The following is a 17,475-nucleotide window of genomic DNA, read 5'->3' as shown; positions in this document are numbered from 1 at the left end:
AACTGTAACATTTAAACGACATGCACAGCGGATCTGCATGTTTTCTCACAGCTTAGGGAAGGAATGTTGATGATTTCTATGACTGCATTTTATAGATAGTTCTTTATGCTACTTAGGATAAGGAAGATTGGTTACATTGTCCACTTGATATTCTTTCAAGCACGCACACATACACAAATGAATTAAACTATTTTCTTTGTATCTGTCCGGATTTTTCTAATCGTTCCGGTAAGAATTAAGCTGGTTTCCTTTGACCTTTCCGCTCTGTTTACGTCAAACGTGACACATCGCGAAAGCTTAGTGAGACAAGAATGCTTTAGCAAACAAACTTTACACTTCAAAATATTAAAGATTAGCGTAGACTAAAGAGGCTTTGGAGAATAATTGGGCTCGTTTTCAGTCAGGAAAATTCGGTAAAAAAACAAGATGGGAAGTTTGGCGGAAAATTTGCGATGCGACTCTTTTGTCATAGAAGGAAACAGAACAAAAAAGAAAAAAAAATGAAGAAAAAAATAAGACAATAAAAAATAAAAACACTCTATAAATATAGTTCGTTTCCTTAACAATACGTTCATAACGCGAGTGTCGCCACTTTCTGAAGTTTATCCGCGAAAACTGGCAAATTTCGCTGAGGCAATCATGACTTTCCGAACCACGGTCGAAAATAAGCAGGGTTATTGCAAGTCAACCAACTGCGTACAATGTAGTTGAAGTTTTCCTGCAGATAACCTCAAAATAGACAAATTCACTTCAAACCATAAATTAACCGGAAATCCTTTTATTCGTGCATTCGTAATTTTCCGATTATGGTCGGGAGAGTCGCGAAGACTGATCGTGAAGAATCGCTTTCTTTGTTCACTGGTGGGTCCTCGGTACCTCATCACAACCTGTATTGAAAACATTACAGAACTGACCATCAAGTGCCTGTTCCCTTGCTTAACCAGTGAAACCTTCTGAGATTGTTTTTGTTTTGAAAATAACGTGATTGCTTATAAAACAGCGTCAAGAAGTCAACTGGTACCATTTACTTTGCTTCGCTTGTCTTCAGAAAAACCATGGAGGCACCCGCTATAGTTTTCCAAGTGAATCGGGAAATATCTTCCGTCAGCGGGTTCTTGATGTTCATGAAGACTGTCAGAGAAAACACCAGCAACAAGCATGTTTGTTTGAAGTTGACAACAAATTGGTTTGAGAAAAGGAGCAAGCGTCAGGGGTGATAATAGGATATAACCACACATCAGCCAAGGACTTGGGTCAAAGATACCCCCGTTGTTTTGCCCAAGCAGTTTTGATAAAATATTCAAGGTCCTCTTGTCGTGAATCACAGTGAAACGACATTGTAACCTTCACGGGACGTTTGGCTGTTATCTGCTTGACGAAGCTGGTTCAATTTTTCTCATCTTCTGATAAGATTTTCATTTGGGAAAACTAGCACGATGCTTGGTACATTAGAGGCCGTCGGCGGTTCTATGATCAAGTTAAGTTAGCACAGCTGGCATTATTAAATTAACTGTCAAGGATTCAAACCTGCGGGAAAGTATTGACCTGTGATGGATGACAAAAAGTTTAAAACAGGTGAGTGAAATGGGGTGCGTAATTTTTTTGGTAAATGGTGAACACCAAGTGTCTAGAGGCGTTGAAAAATTTTTTAAAAAGCATCAACGGTTGTCAAAGGCGCACGGAATTCGAGAATTTTGATTGCTTCATCAAAGCAAACTATTCAAGAATCATGCATAGTTCAAAGATTGTTCATTACAAATTTTAAAGCCATGAGTAACCCGTTCAAAGAATTCACTGATCGCCATGGATGTGCGCGTCCTTTTACATGATGAATCGGGCTGCGTTTGCTTGAAATTTCTTAGACTGTTTTGATGCCGACCCAGAAAATCACGGAGTGCGATGAAGGTATGTTCAGGAAATGATCTGTAAATCATATCAGCAAACATTTGAATTTAATTATCTAGAATTTCTCAGAGGCAGTTTAAATTTTAATCAGTTGAACCCTTCTAACCAAATCTGCAAATTCATGTTATAAATTAAGTCTTCAAAACATTTGCATAAGGATTTGAGCCAGATAAAAGTAGTTTGTATACAAAACCAGACTGCTCATTCCAATCACACAATGTAATAAAAAAGTTACGCTGTAAAAAAAGTTGTCTTTGAGCAATCTTTGGCAAACATATTTTCCGCGAAGACATTATCCTATTCTTACAATTGCTGTATCGTATTTTATCGTTTTTTTCTTTCTCCGAGGTAGTTTGAGCCTCAACTATACTATTTCGCCATTGCGAAACGAATGCATTGCAATGAAACTTAAAAGCAACTCAAGCAAGCCATATAAAATAATTTCAAATGGTCGGTGGCCATCAAACAGTTTGGAATACGGACACTGAATCGACCGATAAGAATTTGCGTAAGAGGGTGTATCCCACTTTAAGCAACCCAGCAAGGCGCAAAAATCCAGCGAACCATTCAACGAGCGGCCATCATGGGTTGGCGGCATCTTTAACCTGATTGGTTAACACGCATAATGTGCGCGTTGCGGATAAAGAAAACGAAGGCTTGAACTATTAACGCTTTACATGCAAAAATGCGCAGAAATCTTTAATCAGCAATACATTTTTTAAATTTCCTTTGAAAGGGGTCATTAACTCTTTCTCCTGAAGGGAGTGAACGCTTGGCGGAAAGTTATGTTCGTGGTTAGAGCCCTTTCACATTCTATCTTTTTGGAACAATTTTGGTCAACTCATTCATTGTCATACTATCGGGGAGCATGGGGGAAGATGGTTCGTAAATTTTTCTAACTTTTCTTTTAGTCAGCCCATCACACAGGGACAAAATCTATCAGATTGTTTGAAGATGGTTTTCATAATTTTCTAACTTCTTTGTTTCTTTCCATAGGAGAACCCTGGTGTTGCTGTCGTCAGAGTTGCACAGTATTTCTCTTCATCACAACTTTGTTATATGTCTACTATTTTTCTTGTTATATGAAACATGAACTGCGAACTCCTTTCCACCCTCCTTATCCCCAGTCCGCACACTTGCGCTGTCGAGGCGCGTTCAAAACATTGACTAGAGGAAACTGGGAACGAAGAAACGTTAGCGATGACGTCATACGAAACAGACGGAGATTTGATATGATGTTAAGAGAGCGCAAAGGATGGCCTGAACGTTTGTCTCACGGCGATCTCCGCTGTGGACCGTTGTTCCCTCTCCCGCGTAAGACAAGAAAGGCAGACAGACCCTACGTCTTTGATGTACAAGCACAGTGCGACACCGACAGCCAGTTTTATTGTTGCCATGGAAACACAGGATGGTGTGGTCATGGTGACAAATTCTGCGCCTGTTCAAGCTGCATAAATTATAGATCTTTCATCTCCGCTGAGCTTGCACAGTGGAGGCCACTTAATGGCTGCCAAGTAAGGAACTTCACGCAATCTTCTGCTTGTGAGTCATTGTCACATGGAGTTAGTAGCGTGACTTTCGTTGGTGATTCCCTTGTGCGGCATTTTTTCTCGGCTATGGTCATACTATTGACAAATGACCCGCTATATGGTGCATTAAAATTCAAAACACCACCTAGAATGCGTGACATTTGTAAAGGTGACAGCCAGTTTGTTGACAGCATCTGTCACGTTCACACGGCCATGACATGGCGTGACATTATGGACAACCCAAACTTCTGTAACGGCTGGGCAAGGTTTAAGATATCATATGTGAAAGCATACAAAGTTGAGCTGGCACAGTTAGCCCTACTTGCAATCAGAAAACTCTTGAACAAAGTTGGTTCCATTGTTCTCATGGGAATTGGTATTCACAACAACTTTAATGCATCAGCAGTTATTCAATCCTACCTTGAACCTGCAGTACAATTGGTTTCGACATCCAGAAATGGCTGGCCACACCTTATATGGTTATCAACTCATTCTATGGGTCCTTTAAAGCCAATAAACTATCATCACGACCAGGGAAATCCAGCCATTTTGTCTTTCAATGAAAATCTTTTAAAATACTGCAATCACCACAATATCACTATGTTTGATAGCTTTAATATGACAATGGGTGTTCACAGTTTTGATGGAACTCACTTTGGAGTTGGTGTAAACACGATGAAAGTACAAATACTCTTAAACTATTTGGAGGAATACTTTTCAAGATGACAAGGCTCTGGCAAGAGAGCATTGGAACTTATTATCAAGAGTTAGACACTTACATACATACATACGTACATACATACGTTTATTTGATAAAGCAGGTTATGTTACATAATATGCCAGCCAAGGGCTGATGTGGACCTGCATCCAAAAATTATAAAAGTCCATATGCACATATATTATAACAATATTGGTAATAAAAGATAGTCAAGAGAAAAGAAAAATAAGTTAAGATTATATAAAATGTAGAGGATAAAATCAAGTTAAAAATATACATAGTCCTCATGTTTGTTAACTAGCAGGGTTAGAAATTAAGTGAACCACTTAAACTTACCCCCCCCCCCCCGACATTTAATCAGGCTTCTCTGACACTTCACCAGTGCCCATTTATACTCACGGGTGGAGAGTGACACTGAGAGAGTAAAGTGTTTTGCCTAAGAACACAACAAAATAAACTGACCAGGTCAGGTCTCAGACCTGAACCTCACGACTGGGAGACTGGGGCTTCAACCCACCTCTCCCCATATTGTAAAAGGGATTGTGAAATATGCTCATTGTGTTATCCCTCTTATATGAACTGAATTTCATAACCAAATAGTTGTTGCTTGTCAATCCATCTTTCACTCCCCTTGTATTATAGCACCAAATTGGTGTGAAATCTCTAGAAAAGTAGAAACAGCTCCAAGACCTTGAGTTCTTGTACAGTTAGAGTTCAATTTGCTTTACATAAATTATGATTTCCTGACTGATTTTTGCCAAGCTACATCATAACATTGCAAGTATTTGATCCACTGCTACAGAGAAATCTTTACAAACTGCAAAGGGAGGCTTCTCAAGGTGACATTCATCTCCCTCTCGGTATTTACCTGAAACAGCAATGAAAAAAATAATTGTTTAAAATCATTTTTAGAGACAGTGTTTAAAAAAGGTTTCATTTTTTGCATACCTGTTTGAACAAGAAATCCTTTGATCCCTATGGATTCTGCTCCACTTATGTCATCCCTTGCATCCTGTTAATCAAGAGGTAATGTGCGATTAAGAGACAACACAACGCACTAACCTAATCAGAGCTTAATTCTGGAACACTTGATCAAAGAGTTCTTTGTGCTAGCACTTTGACCACTGCATATTTTGAATTGGATATGGGAAATGAAACAGGTCTATTTTCAGATTTTACTCCAGAAGGTGATGAAATAAGAATACTTTTAAATTCCTTTTAAAAAAACAGAGTATGAGGTGCCAACTTACGTTAGGCTAACCATAGGGAGCCCACACAAGTGGTGTGTCTGGCCGTTTGTTTGAAATATAAAGAAATGTATGGGAGAATATTGAAGAGTCATAATATCGCAAACTTATATCAAGGAATGTCTATGTTAAGGCTCAAAATAAATGTAAACCTACCTCACTTGCTGTGTATTGTCATTTCTGTGGTTCTAAATGGCGAATTTGAGCGATTTGGTGGGTTTTGCGTTGAGCATTATTTTACATTATAACAAGGGTCTCCTTCTTATAAGGTAAAGTAACAGTCAACCCAAAACCCACCAACTCACTCAAATTCGCTATTTAGAACCACAGAAATGATAATACACAGCAAATGAGGTAGGTTTATATTTATTTTGAGCCTTAACATAGACATTCCTTGATATAATTTTATGATATTACAACTCTTCAATATTCTCCCATAATTATATTTCTTTATATTTGGAACAAACGGCCAGATACGCCGCTTGTGTGGGCTCCCTGTGGGCTAACAGCTTTGTCTAACAAGTTAGGTAACTTACATCACCAATCATGACTGCAGATTGCACATCACAGCCAATTTCACACAGTGCCTGTTTGAAAAAAGAAGCTTGAGGTTTGCCACAAACTTCAGCTTTGATATCTGTTGCGAATTCAAGAGCAGTAACAAAGGGGCCTGGACCTAGTGCCAGTCCATCTCCTCTTTTGTAGTATCGTACTTTGTGAATTGCAATTAGAGGGCAACCTTCCAGCAAAAGCCTGGAAAAAAAGTATGTTGAAGCAGCTTGATAGTGAAATTATACTAGTTCACTCTCCAAGACTATTCAGTAGAGAAGGGGGGGAAGCCTTTATCAGCATTCTACTGCCATCTCAGTGCACATCAGTCCCTTCTATTACAACAATAAAATCCAAAACAACTTTGTTCTGTCGCTGAATCTACCTAATCATTCTAAGCAACATATGGCAATCTGCGGTCTTTCCTTACATTTAGGTAACTTGGGAAGCCGCAAAACTCACGAACAAAAGTTCATCTTCCAAATTGGCACTCTTAATCCCACAGGTATCAACGAACGCTTTTCATTCTAATAGTTTATGTGTTTTTCTCGTTGCCATGCCCCCACTTTCTGCAAAGGGCCCACTCGAAACGTCAGCTTTTTAACTCTTTTACAGTGGCCAATTTACAATTTCAACTTAGTTGATATACCAAATAACTTTGTTCTTGACCTTCACTTCTTCCCCCAGCACCCCTTCATAAGCCACCCTCAGGCTATTGATCACTCATGAGCAATCACCTGTTTATGATTCTGGCCTAATTATTATTTAAAAGAAAACTGCACAAGATGCTTGTTTCTAAAATAGGGTAATTTACTAGTGAATAAAGGCTGAAAGTTTCGAAAGAAACTGTTTGGGGCTGCGTCGGTGGGAATAACAAAATAATAAATGGATATATATCAACAAAGTTGAAATGGTAAATTGGCCACCGTAATGATTACAAAAGCTGACGTTTTGAGCAGATTGCCATATGTTGTTTAGAACATGTGGTCTTTCCTTGCACTTAGGTGGCACGGAAAGCCGTAAAAATCTTGAACCAAAACTCATCTTTCAAACCGGCAGTCTAAATCCCACAGGGATCAACGAAACGCTTTTCATTCCACTAATTTATTCATGTTTTTCTCGTTGCCATGCTCCCACTAATAACGTAGCTCCATTTTCTGCCTTTAAAAGCACACACAACCCACAATTCCTCTATTTGCTCCGACGAAGGGCTAACACTCGAAATGTCAGCTTTTGTAATCATTACGGTGACCAATTTACCATTTCAACTTTGTTGATATATCCAAATAATTTACTAGTGCATCAATGAGCCCATTAAATTTTTGTAAATTTGAAAAAACCTTTAAAAAAATTATTTATACACATAAGTAACTCAAACAAGTACAACCTTAAAATAATTTTCCAACAGTAGGGCCATCTTTCATGAGCATATTCCAGTGGGCCTAAGCAAGGAGGCTTGATAACTGGCTGGGGGGGGGGGTAAGATGGGACACGAGAACAACGGGTGGGGAGAGAGGGGTGCACACTGCCGTTTAACTAGTTACGAACCAATCTGTACCTGAATGCTTTGTTTAAGGTTTCATAATTAAAACAATCAGGGGCAAGTCCTACTACTACTGCATTTGGATTGTTTACGTCAACGCCTTTAAAGTCTTCAATGGCGTCCGATTGCAACAACAACATTGGACGCAGGCTTCTTTGCTCAATTACACGACGAGCAGCTGTGAGTGAAGTAAAAACTTCTTCGTCTTTTATATCAAATCCTATGCCAGTCAGACGTCTCAGTAGGGTAGATTTTGATTCTTTTGTAGTGTTGGTGACGAATCGAACAGTAACGCCAGATTCTCGAAGTCTACGAAAAATACATAAACAAACTGTAAAAACATACGGCGCGCAATCATAAACAAAATTCGCAGTGATCGTAAAAATATGACTTGTGAATAACCTCAGTGAGTATCAGTTCTACCATACCTTTTGAGAGCTTGTATAGAACCAGGAATTACTGAATTTTCAACGTGAATTGTGCCGCTAAGATCGATAAGAACTCCACGAATTTTTGCCGCCATTTTGAATTTGGAAAAATATTTGCTGGTTTCCAGTGTTCCATCAACTCACCCACCAACTCGACCTTTCGCTTCATTCCAATATTCCAAACGGACCGGATGCAAGTGAAAGTGGAATAAAATTTCCTACTTTTGAAAGTCTTCATTCCCCGAACTTTTATTGAGAAAGACTGATCAGATTTATAGAAAGTTGATTGTATTTTTTCTGTAGAGGTTTACAGAAGTGAATTTATAAAATAGAAAAGAGTATAATGAAAGGACTCTTACCCAAGTACACGACATACTTTCTCCTTACAAAATCAGAACAATATTAAGCAGATTAGTAATGAGAATAAAGAGAATTATCATTAATTTTGATCCAATACTAATTTCTTAGAATAAAGTTATAAGCGATATATGGCAGACAGTATAGAGATCGAATTACAAAATAGATCTTGGAAGGGAAAGGTTCAAAGCTATAAGTTCAGATCTTTCAGTCTTTTAGTACTTACTAAGAGTAAATAGGAAATTCAAACAGAATACAAAACCATGGCTTTAAAAAACAACTTTATTGTGTACATTTGAAACTCGCATAATTTAAAACAAATTACATTGCAAACTGGTATTTCACAAGTGCTTTTAAAACTATACAAGATAGCTACAAGAAAATTTTATTTAAAATAGTTTTAGTGAAGATATAAGCTTAGAAACAGCAGACTGATAAGTTAAAAATTTTCTGAACATTTTGTGTATGTGCATTATAAATTAGTGGGTAAAGAGGACCACTCAAAATTTATTGCCTGGTGGGATGGGGCCAGAGGATTTTTGGGGGGATCACTTGGTTTTCCAGAGGAGATGGTGGGGGGACCAGTTGCACTAACAGATTATCAAGGGGGGGCTGTAAAAAAATGAATGCAAATGAAGGGGTATCATTAGATTACTACATATCCCTAAGGGGGAAATCAAAATTCCCCCCCTTCCTCCCTCCAAAAGATTAATAATGACCAGTCCCTAATGTTATACAACATATTTTCTTGAAAATAAAATTGATAAATTCTTTACAAAAAATATTTTAACTGACTCTTTAAGACTCAGTTTAAAGAAGGGGAACCTTAGAATAAATCTTGCAAAGCATTTGTATGAAATAAAATTATGATTGTTTAAGAAAAATTTTTAAATGATTTCTACAACAAAAGTGCTAACGTCTTTCAATTCAAATTTGCTATCTTAAATTTAGTTCTTAGACAATGTTGGTATGCCTTCCTGAAGAATTGAAGAGAGCAATGTTTTGTCCTGTAATGCATAGTCAACCTCTTTTTCATCAATTTTTAGGGTCACCTAAAAGTAATAATAATAAATACAATTAACTAAATTACTCAGAGTTTTGCCTATTCAACTTCTGATAGACTATGAATAATTCTTACAAAGCCTATGGGCACACATCAAGAGTTTTAACATGACCTATGATAAAGCCCAAAATTAATAGGAGATTAAAGTGAATTTTACAGAAAGGAGAGGTAAAGTGATAGATGGGAATCTTACCCAAGAAAACAACACAATGACTCTGGCCAGGTTTGAACTCGTACTGCTTTACCGCTCGTACTGCTTTACTGCTCGTACTGCTTTACCGCTCGTACTGCTTTACCGCTCATACTGCTTTACCGCTCGTACTTACCGCTTTCTGTTCCTAAGCTGCTTGAGTTAAAGGGATCCTACAGTAGAAGCTTAAAATGTTTTTGTTTTAATAACTTTCCAACTCACCTTAATCATTCTGGTATCTTTAGCTCTTTTCATTCCAACAAGTCCCCTAGTCTCAAGAATGTTACACAGCCCAAGGAAATCTTCCTGACCAAGATGGGAGACTTTTCTCTTGGAGCAGATTTTACAGTAAGTGTCGTGAAACTAAGAAGTAACGAAATTGAACAAATTAATCCTCTTAAGTTTCTATTTTCTCTATGGTCAGCTGAAGATGCAAATGATCCCTTGCCAAGTAAATAAAAATTTTGTGTTTGAAAATTCAACACTTGATGCAGACATAGGAATGAAGATTTCAAAAATGATTTTGACAATTTTTTTTTTGAGCAGCCATTCAAATATGGATTATTTGACAATTAATCCTTGACTTGATTTAACAGAACAAATTATTACCATTAATTCTCTTTTCTGTCTGCCATACAGTTCTTATGATGTGTCTGTGGAGAATTTGGTATTGGATCAAGTAATACAAGTAATTCCCTACCTGATATTTTCCTTAACCCTTCAAACCCTAATATCAGTATGCATATTCTCCATACTGTTCTCTATACATTTCCTAAGGTGCTGACAAGGAGAATTTGTTTAACAATCAAGACCTTTTTCTAGTTGGTGATCATTTCCTTTATTCTCCTAACCTTAATATTTGATTAAAGGATGATATTGTAAGGAGAAATTAGATGCTAGTCACTCTTAGGTGTTGAAGTATTAATTCTCATAACTTATCTGCATGATATTATACTGATTTAGTATGGAGAAATTTGGTCTTGGTCACTCAAGAGATTTAAAGGGTTAACCAGAATGAAATCCAAACTAGAGGTGTTTCCTTACCTTGCCTAAAACAACTTCTTTAGTGCTGCGTTCTTTTGTCATCAACAAAAATGTGCAGATAAGAAGCTTCTGTTGCATTGGTATTGTTGGCTGTTCACCTCCAGGGCCTGAGACCAGACGGGATCCATAAACTTCTGCGACAACACTAGCAATCTGAGAAATTCCAACCTTTTTAGGCTTTGATGGAGTTTCAATCCTTTTTGAGGGAGATTCAGCTGATGAAACAATATTACAGAAGAATTTGAGATATCATGATTAGTAATAATCATTTAACTGCTAACAAGATTATTAACTGATTAGAGGCATTACTCACAGTCATCAAAAACCAATGGGTGATGATCATAACATTATATAAAGGTACCTTTTCCAACTGGTTGTAAAATCTGTTGTTTCCTTTCTCCAGATTCTACCACTTCAACCGCTCGCCTGAAAAATTAGTTCAGAGTTTTTATTTTGGCATGATCACAAGAGATTTCAGGCATTTAGGGCTACATAAATTGAGATCAAGCAAACAGAGAAGGCTGTATTTAGTGTATGCCAGCCAGGGTCCCACAAGTGTCTGGTTATTAATGGTAATAAGAGCAAGTGGATTTCACTTCTGTCAGTCATCATATGAGTATGCTTACACTCTCCTGTTAGGGCTTCAATCTGGTTGCTAGTTTTGATCAATACAGGTTTGTTGTATTTCTTTTTAACCCTTTAGTGAGTGAGCGACCAAGACAGAATTTCTCCTTACAATATCAATACAATATAAAGCAGGCAAGTGAGGGGAGTAAAGAAAAATACAATAAGGGGATTATTAGTTGATCCAGTATCAAATTCTCTCAACCAACATCATAAGAATTGTATGGCAGACAGTAAGGAGAATATAGTCATGATATCTTGGGGGTGAAAGGGTTGGAAGGAATTTGTAATTCTCATTACCTGCAGATATCTAAGGCTTTTCTCATGTCACCAGCCATGGCAGACACCTTTCTAGCACAAAACTGCAGAGCTGAAGAATCAAGAATGCTATTTCCATCATCCACCTGAAAACAGAAACCAATCACCATCAGAGGTAAGTTATGATAACTATTTGTTTACCTTCCACCCAAAAAATCCTTATGTTTGAGATTGGAAACCTCCTTGCAACAGCAATAACTAACCATTGTCAATCTGTCCTTTATGATGAGTACAATCTGTTCCTTTGTGTAGGGTGCAAAGTGGAGAAGCTCTGGTTTACCTTGAGATTAAAACAAAGCAATAAGGTTTTGTTAAATTTTATGGCAAATTTGAAAGGTAATAGAGTACTCTTGATATTTCTGGGTCATTATCTTGCAAAACTTCATTTGTTTACCCTTTAAACCCAAAGATGCAGTTTGTAACTCTTTCTATTATGTGCCATAAATTTCTTTGTAAATTACCTGAGAGGGGTGGGTGTCGAGTCATGATAAATGTTACTGATGATGAACAAGTCTTTTTCTCATCACCCGCTTTCTGGATAATGTATTGATAAGGTAAAATCCATTGTAGGGTTGAAAGGCTTCAGCACTTACTTTTTCACTTATTTATAAACAATCTTGTGCTGGGCTATAATTTATTGATGAATTTGTTTTATCTGATTAACATACATGTATCGAAATCCAAAGTGGCATACTTAACTTACATTTAGGCCTGGCTTGTAGGCGTGGAAGAATCCTGTCAGTCAAATCCAGGGCATTTGCAATCCCTACAGAGAAAAAAAAGCCAGACGTGTAATTATTGTCTCTCATTAATGCTGGAGAGAGTACTTGGAAGAGAATGGTAAGAGACGAGATGGCCAACTGATTCAAGTGCTGGACTCAGGGTTGAGAGGTCCCCATTTGAGACCAGGGTAACTGGGACTTGGTTGAGTCAGTGTGTGGTTCTTGGGCGCCCCTCTCCACCAGGAGTATATCTGAGTGCTGGTGAATTGTCAGGGAAGCTTGATGAAATGCAACATCAGGATGGGCCACTTGACTCAAGTGTAGACTTTTCTTTTTAAGGGACGGAGGTTACTATCTTTATTTCTACTTCATGTACCTGTTAACTCTTCACAACCTAACATCAGTATGTATGTTCTCAACAAGGAGAATTTGTTTCACAATCAGAGCTTTTTTAGTTGTTGATCATTTCCCTTATTCTCATGACCTTAGATAGATAGATAGATGGATGAATGGATGGATAAATGGATGGATAAATGGATGGATAAATGGATGGATGAATGGATGGATAGATGGGTGGATGAATGGATGGATAGATAGATAGATAAAGGCTGATAGTTTCTAATGAAAGTGTTTGGGGCTGCGTCGGTGGGGGTAACTAAATAATTTGAATATATCAACAAAGTTGAAATGGTAAATTGGCCACTGTTACAATTATAAAAGCTGACATTTTGAGCATTAGCCCTTTATCGGAGCGAATGATGAAGGGCTAACGCTCCGACGAAGGGCTAATGCTCGAAACGTCAGCTTTTATAATCGTAACGGTGGTTAATTTACCATTTCAACTTTGTTGATATATTCAAATTATTTAGATAGATAGATAGTTTATTTGTAAAAAGCTTGCAGCCACTAAGCTGAATTGTATATTTACAATATAGTGTAAAATATAATATAATATAGTAAAATAATATATAAAGTAATATCTTGTAATAATGATAGTATTAAAGTCCTAAGGCTAAATAAATAATCTCCTATAAATATAATGAAAGCCTTAACTGATAAAATATATACAACGTCATCGATCTCATTTACAAAACTCACCGAGCACTAAAATTCTTTTTTAATACATGAACTTACTAAGAAACTATTTTTGAAATGCTCAGTCTTACATCTGGGAATCGCAAAATGCCTTTTGCACCGGAGATTAAAACACGACAGCCCTGACAATTGAAGCATTAATGTTTGATTCGAGAGGGGGGGGGGGGGGGGTAATTTGAGGAGAAATTTAGATGCCAGTCACTCTTGGCGGTTAGGTTAAAGTTGTTAATAACTGCACTCACCAATAAGAATTAGTTTTGATTTTGGCAGAGATGGCCATTCAAACATAGTGTAAAGAATTTCCTGATGTTTTGATTCCAGTTGATCCATTTCATCTAAGATAAGGATTCTAGAAAAAAATTAATAAAGATCATTCAACAGAACAGTCTTGTTAAAAACAGTTGACAAACTCACCCTTATGGAAATTCAACTTCATCCTTCAATGTCTAAGATTGGTAGGAAAATGTTTCCCCTCTAGCTACTTTACATGTCCTTGTTAATTAGAAAATTTGGTGTTAAATAATGATAGCGTTGACCAGCTGATCAGTTCGTACATTCTCAGAATTTTCCAGCTAAACCTCTATGGCCTTTGCCATAATTTTTGTTCAGAAGTGGAGAATATTATTCCATTATTATACACCATTCTAATACTCCAACAGTATGTTCCTTAAGAAAAACCAACTATGGGTATCATGATTTAGTGACAGTCGGAATAGTTTAGTTACCTTGTTGCAGCTGATGAAGAAAATTCCTCTTCAAGGAATTTTTGTGAAGTTTTTGCTGGACACTGGTCTTCTCCAACTAATTCAACTGCTATCTTCTTGAAAATGTCTTGAGGTTGTTTTAGTGCCATGCAGTTAACAAAAATAACTTGACATTTTCTGATATCATCCTAAAGAATCAACAACTTATGGTAAGTTTCATGTATCCCCTTCATGAGTCATTAGAAACAAGGCTTTGTCTAAAAAGGATCGATCCTTATCAGAATAGACAATATTCCCCCTGGATTTGGGAGAGGTCCTGTGTAAGTAATGTCATGCTATTTTTGCCGAGAACCAGGCCTTCAAATCCTTAATGAAGGGGGTAAGTTTTCAAAGAAATGTGTTGCTGCATTAGTGGGGGTGGGGGTATAAGCCCTTCATCAAAGCAATCACCTCAGCTTTAGGAACTCTTACAGTGACCAATTTACATTTATTTATCAACTCAGTTGATTAAACCAAATTATAATCAAATTCTTATACAGTCTTACCAGAGAGATACAAGAGATGGGATGGCTTCAAGCTAGCCTGCAAAGCAAGCCCTGGGGGAAAGGAGGGGGATTGGGGCGAGCGGAATGTGCCACACATTCCGCTCACCCCAACCCCCTCTCCCCCAAGGCTTGTTTTGCAGGCTAGCCTCAAGCTTATAACTAGTGCACTGTATTCTGGGTCGAGAGATCTCCTCCAGGAAACTATAAAATTCTCCTTACTTTCATTTCAAACATAATCTTTGTCAAACAAGCCGTCTTTCCTGTGCCAGGAGCACCTGATATGTACAGACTTCCTGGTTTTCCCCTAAGCAGATGATTCTGTAGAAACTTTCTTATTTCTGTGATCTCTTTCTCTCGACACAGCAAGTTATTAGGATGCGAAGAATGCAGAGCTCTTCTTACTTTGGAATATTGCTGACCTGGAGAAACATCCATGGAATGTGAGCTTTTGATCATCGACAGAATACTGTTTATAATGTTATGACAATTATCAATTATAATTCACATTAATTATTGTAGTGTGGCCCACACTCAGGTTCTGATAAGAATATCGTTTCTGCCACTCCATAAGATGTTAGTTCATCAGAATTCACACCCCCCCCCCCCAAACAATTTTCAAGTTTCATTGACAATTTCTTGATGCCCATTAATACTTCTGGGGGGAAGGTACTGCAAGATTGAATTTTCTTGCCAAAGAACACAACACAGTGATTTTAAAAGAGTTCAGGGCTCAATCCTGTATCTTTTGATCCAGAATCCAGTACTTTAACCCTTTTACTCCCAAGATCTCCATAGTAATTCTCCTTACTGTCTGCCATACAACATCTTATGATGTTGGTTTAGAAAATTTGGTATTTGATCAATTCACAATTCTCTTGTTGATATTTTTCACTATTCACAACACTTGTCTGCCTGATTTTGTAAGAAAAAACTGTTTTGGTTGCTTGTGGCAGTTAAAGGGTTGATTATAAGGGAACCATTTATATCTCCCTCATGATGTTTCTGGTTATTACTGTTATTACTTACCATCTTGGCGAGCAAGAGAGAGTGTTTTCCTTGGTTCTGACCCCACTTTAAGACCAGCATTTGCACTCTTACATCTTGCTTGGTTTCTTGGTGTTGTCTTTAGTGATTCAAGCCCTTAATTTTGACAAAAAAATGGTTTCTAGTCCAACTGCCTAAAAAATGATACCTTTTGGAGGGATGGTCACAAATACTCAAGATTTTGTCAAGTAGAAAAGAGCAAAAAGGCATTCATTATGTATTATATCTTTACTGATTCAGTGAGAATTTCTTTCATGTCATAGTAGTTATATCTGAGACTGTAAACAAAATTGGGTATGGTTACAAATACTAGTGTTATAAGAAAGGCAAAGATAATTTTGAGAATACCTGGGACACACAAATAAATATACCCCCTCCACCCCCACTATAATTTGGTGTTGAGATCAGCATGTTTTTTACAAATCATTACCTGCAAATGAAAGCTTCTGCTTTGGATCAGAGTTCTCTTCATCGCTGGAAACAACCTCTGTAACCTTTCCATTGTTGTTCTTTCTCTTCTTCGGGGATACGGAAACCAGGGTTTGACAAGCTAAAAGAAAATTCAAGCAAGTTTTATTTCTTGGGGGCCGACCATTGAACTTTTTAGGGGGGTGGTGGATGATTTCTGGTCATCAAGAAATTTTTTTTTAGCAATCTGCTGTGCAGGATATTTTTTTCCGTTCTAAATGCCCTTTTTCTTCTGTTATATTTGGGTTGCATGCAAGTTTTTTCTTCCAACAAGCACTTGCAGGAAATTGTCTTTCAAAATCACCCACCCCCCCCCCCCTCAAGAGTTAAATGGTCGGTCCCTTAGCAGAGCATTTTGGAAAAAAATAACTTAATAAGCTTCTCATATTTTATCTCGGGGCTAAACTTCAGAATACCCGGCCACTTATTTACATGTCATTGAATAAGAATAGCATCTATTGTGTTATGCCTCATTCTTCAAAGCCTCCCGACACATGTAAATGATGTGGACGGGTATTCTGAAATTTAATACGATGAACAGAGTACTATCTAATTCCAAAAAGCATTTTTAACAGTTTACGTGGAAAGGAGATCGAAAGCGAATAGAGACGAAAGATAATTGCAAAATTGCTACAACCAGCGCTGCTGATGGTTTTGCCAGTTGCGCAGCGTAATGATGCTAACATGCAAATAAACCGCAAACTGTAAAACCGATTACGGTCTTTGAACCGAACTTGCAGATCGACGGAAAATCAAGCTTGAGGAATGAGATTTAAAACACAACGTTTAGATCTAAAGTATAAATCAGAATAAAGAGGCTTTAGAGTGCTCAAATTTTCAAGTATCTGAAATTTTTCTGCCGACTTTCGACCTTGCATATGCGCGGGAACGTAGGGCAGAATGTGCAGATTTCATATTTTATACACCGTTGTCAGTTTTGTTGAAGTGAAATTTAAGGACCGTTCTATCTCTAACAAGGATCTTTACATTGGCTATCAAAAGAAGTTAAATAAAGAAGCAAAAGATAACATTCTGAGCTTACCCTTTGTGGGATCGCGTCGTTTTCTCGGTGAGATCGAACATTCTCTAGTGTGTTTGCTTCGACTTGCCGCGATCGTTCCTTCGTTCTTCTTCTGTTGTGATCGAGTCTTCTGACAACGAAATTCGATTTGTTTCTGAGCACTACGAGTAATTCGAGGCATCTTTGTAGGAATATGGTGGAAAGGAAGCTAAAACTCTCGACGATCGATATCGAAGGGATCAAGCGACAATCTGCAGCTTCGCTTACAAAATGAAATCTAGTATCATGGTACGGTGAATTTTCGCGCGAAAACTTTTTAGCCAATCACAAAGCACATTAGGATTTTGGCGCCGTAGATAAA

The 17,475-nt window shown here is 37.6% G+C and overlaps 3 protein-coding genes and 1 long non-coding RNA gene across 6 annotated transcripts; 2 read left to right on the top strand and 2 right to left on the bottom strand.

Annotated features, from left to right (window-relative positions):
- The first annotated feature begins 1,043 nt into the window (after window positions 1-1,043).
- Window positions 1,044-4,487, top strand: LOC111338354 (uncharacterized). 2 transcript variants are annotated; one of them, XM_022944829.2, is made up of 2 exons: window positions 1,044-1,575; window positions 2,902-4,487. In XM_022944829.2, exons 1-2 carry the CDS (start codon window positions 1,551-1,553, stop codon window positions 4,158-4,160), a joined length of 1,284 nt encoding a protein of 427 aa, XP_022800564.1. In that variant the 5' UTR covers window positions 1,044-1,550; the 3' UTR covers window positions 4,161-4,487. The 2 variants fall into 2 exon arrangements, with proteins under 2 accessions (XP_022800564.1, XP_022800563.1); XM_022944828.2 differs by lacking the exon at window positions 1,044-1,575 and adding an exon at window positions 1,612-1,905.
- On the bottom strand, window positions 4,034-8,075 carry LOC111338356 (haloacid dehalogenase-like hydrolase domain-containing protein 2). The gene is made up of 5 exons (XM_022944830.2): window positions 7,920-8,075; window positions 7,507-7,800; window positions 5,936-6,152; window positions 5,101-5,164; window positions 4,034-5,020 (listed from the first exon to the last, which is right to left on the bottom strand). The coding sequence occupies exons 1-5, from the start codon at window positions 8,012-8,014 to the stop codon at window positions 4,920-4,922; spliced, it is 771 nt and encodes a 256-aa protein (XP_022800565.1). The 5' UTR covers window positions 8,015-8,075; the 3' UTR covers window positions 4,034-4,919.
- A 465-nt stretch (window positions 8,076-8,540) lies between these two features.
- On the bottom strand, window positions 8,541-17,460 carry LOC111338364 (DNA replication factor CDC6). Its single transcript, XM_022944842.2, has 13 exons — window positions 17,136-17,460; window positions 16,056-16,175; window positions 15,608-15,721; window positions 14,801-15,000; window positions 14,058-14,224; window positions 13,575-13,681; window positions 12,219-12,281; window positions 11,719-11,795; window positions 11,498-11,601; window positions 10,935-10,999; window positions 10,574-10,788; window positions 9,752-9,892; window positions 8,541-9,328 (listed from the first exon to the last, which is right to left on the bottom strand). The coding sequence occupies exons 1-13, from the start codon at window positions 17,293-17,295 to the stop codon at window positions 9,224-9,226; spliced, it is 1,638 nt and encodes a 545-aa protein (XP_022800577.1). The 5' UTR covers window positions 17,296-17,460; the 3' UTR covers window positions 8,541-9,223.
- On the top strand, window positions 9,752-13,580 carry LOC148716064 (uncharacterized). Of its 2 annotated transcripts, none has more exons than XR_015995219.1 (3): window positions 9,752-9,877; window positions 11,532-11,630; window positions 12,238-13,580. It is a non-coding gene; the product is annotated as an uncharacterized LOC148716064 (long non-coding RNA). The 2 variants fall into 2 exon arrangements; XR_015995218.1 differs by having other exon boundaries at window positions 12,225-13,580.
- Window positions 17,461-17,475: the final 15 nt, after the last annotated feature.

Source organism: Stylophora pistillata, chromosome 14 (assembly GCF_964205215.1).
Source record: "Stylophora pistillata chromosome 14, jaStyPist1.2, whole genome shotgun sequence".
In the NCBI taxonomy this organism is placed as follows: domain Eukaryota; kingdom Metazoa; phylum Cnidaria; class Anthozoa; order Scleractinia; family Pocilloporidae; genus Stylophora; species Stylophora pistillata.
This window is presented reverse-complemented; position numbering and strand designations above follow the sequence as displayed.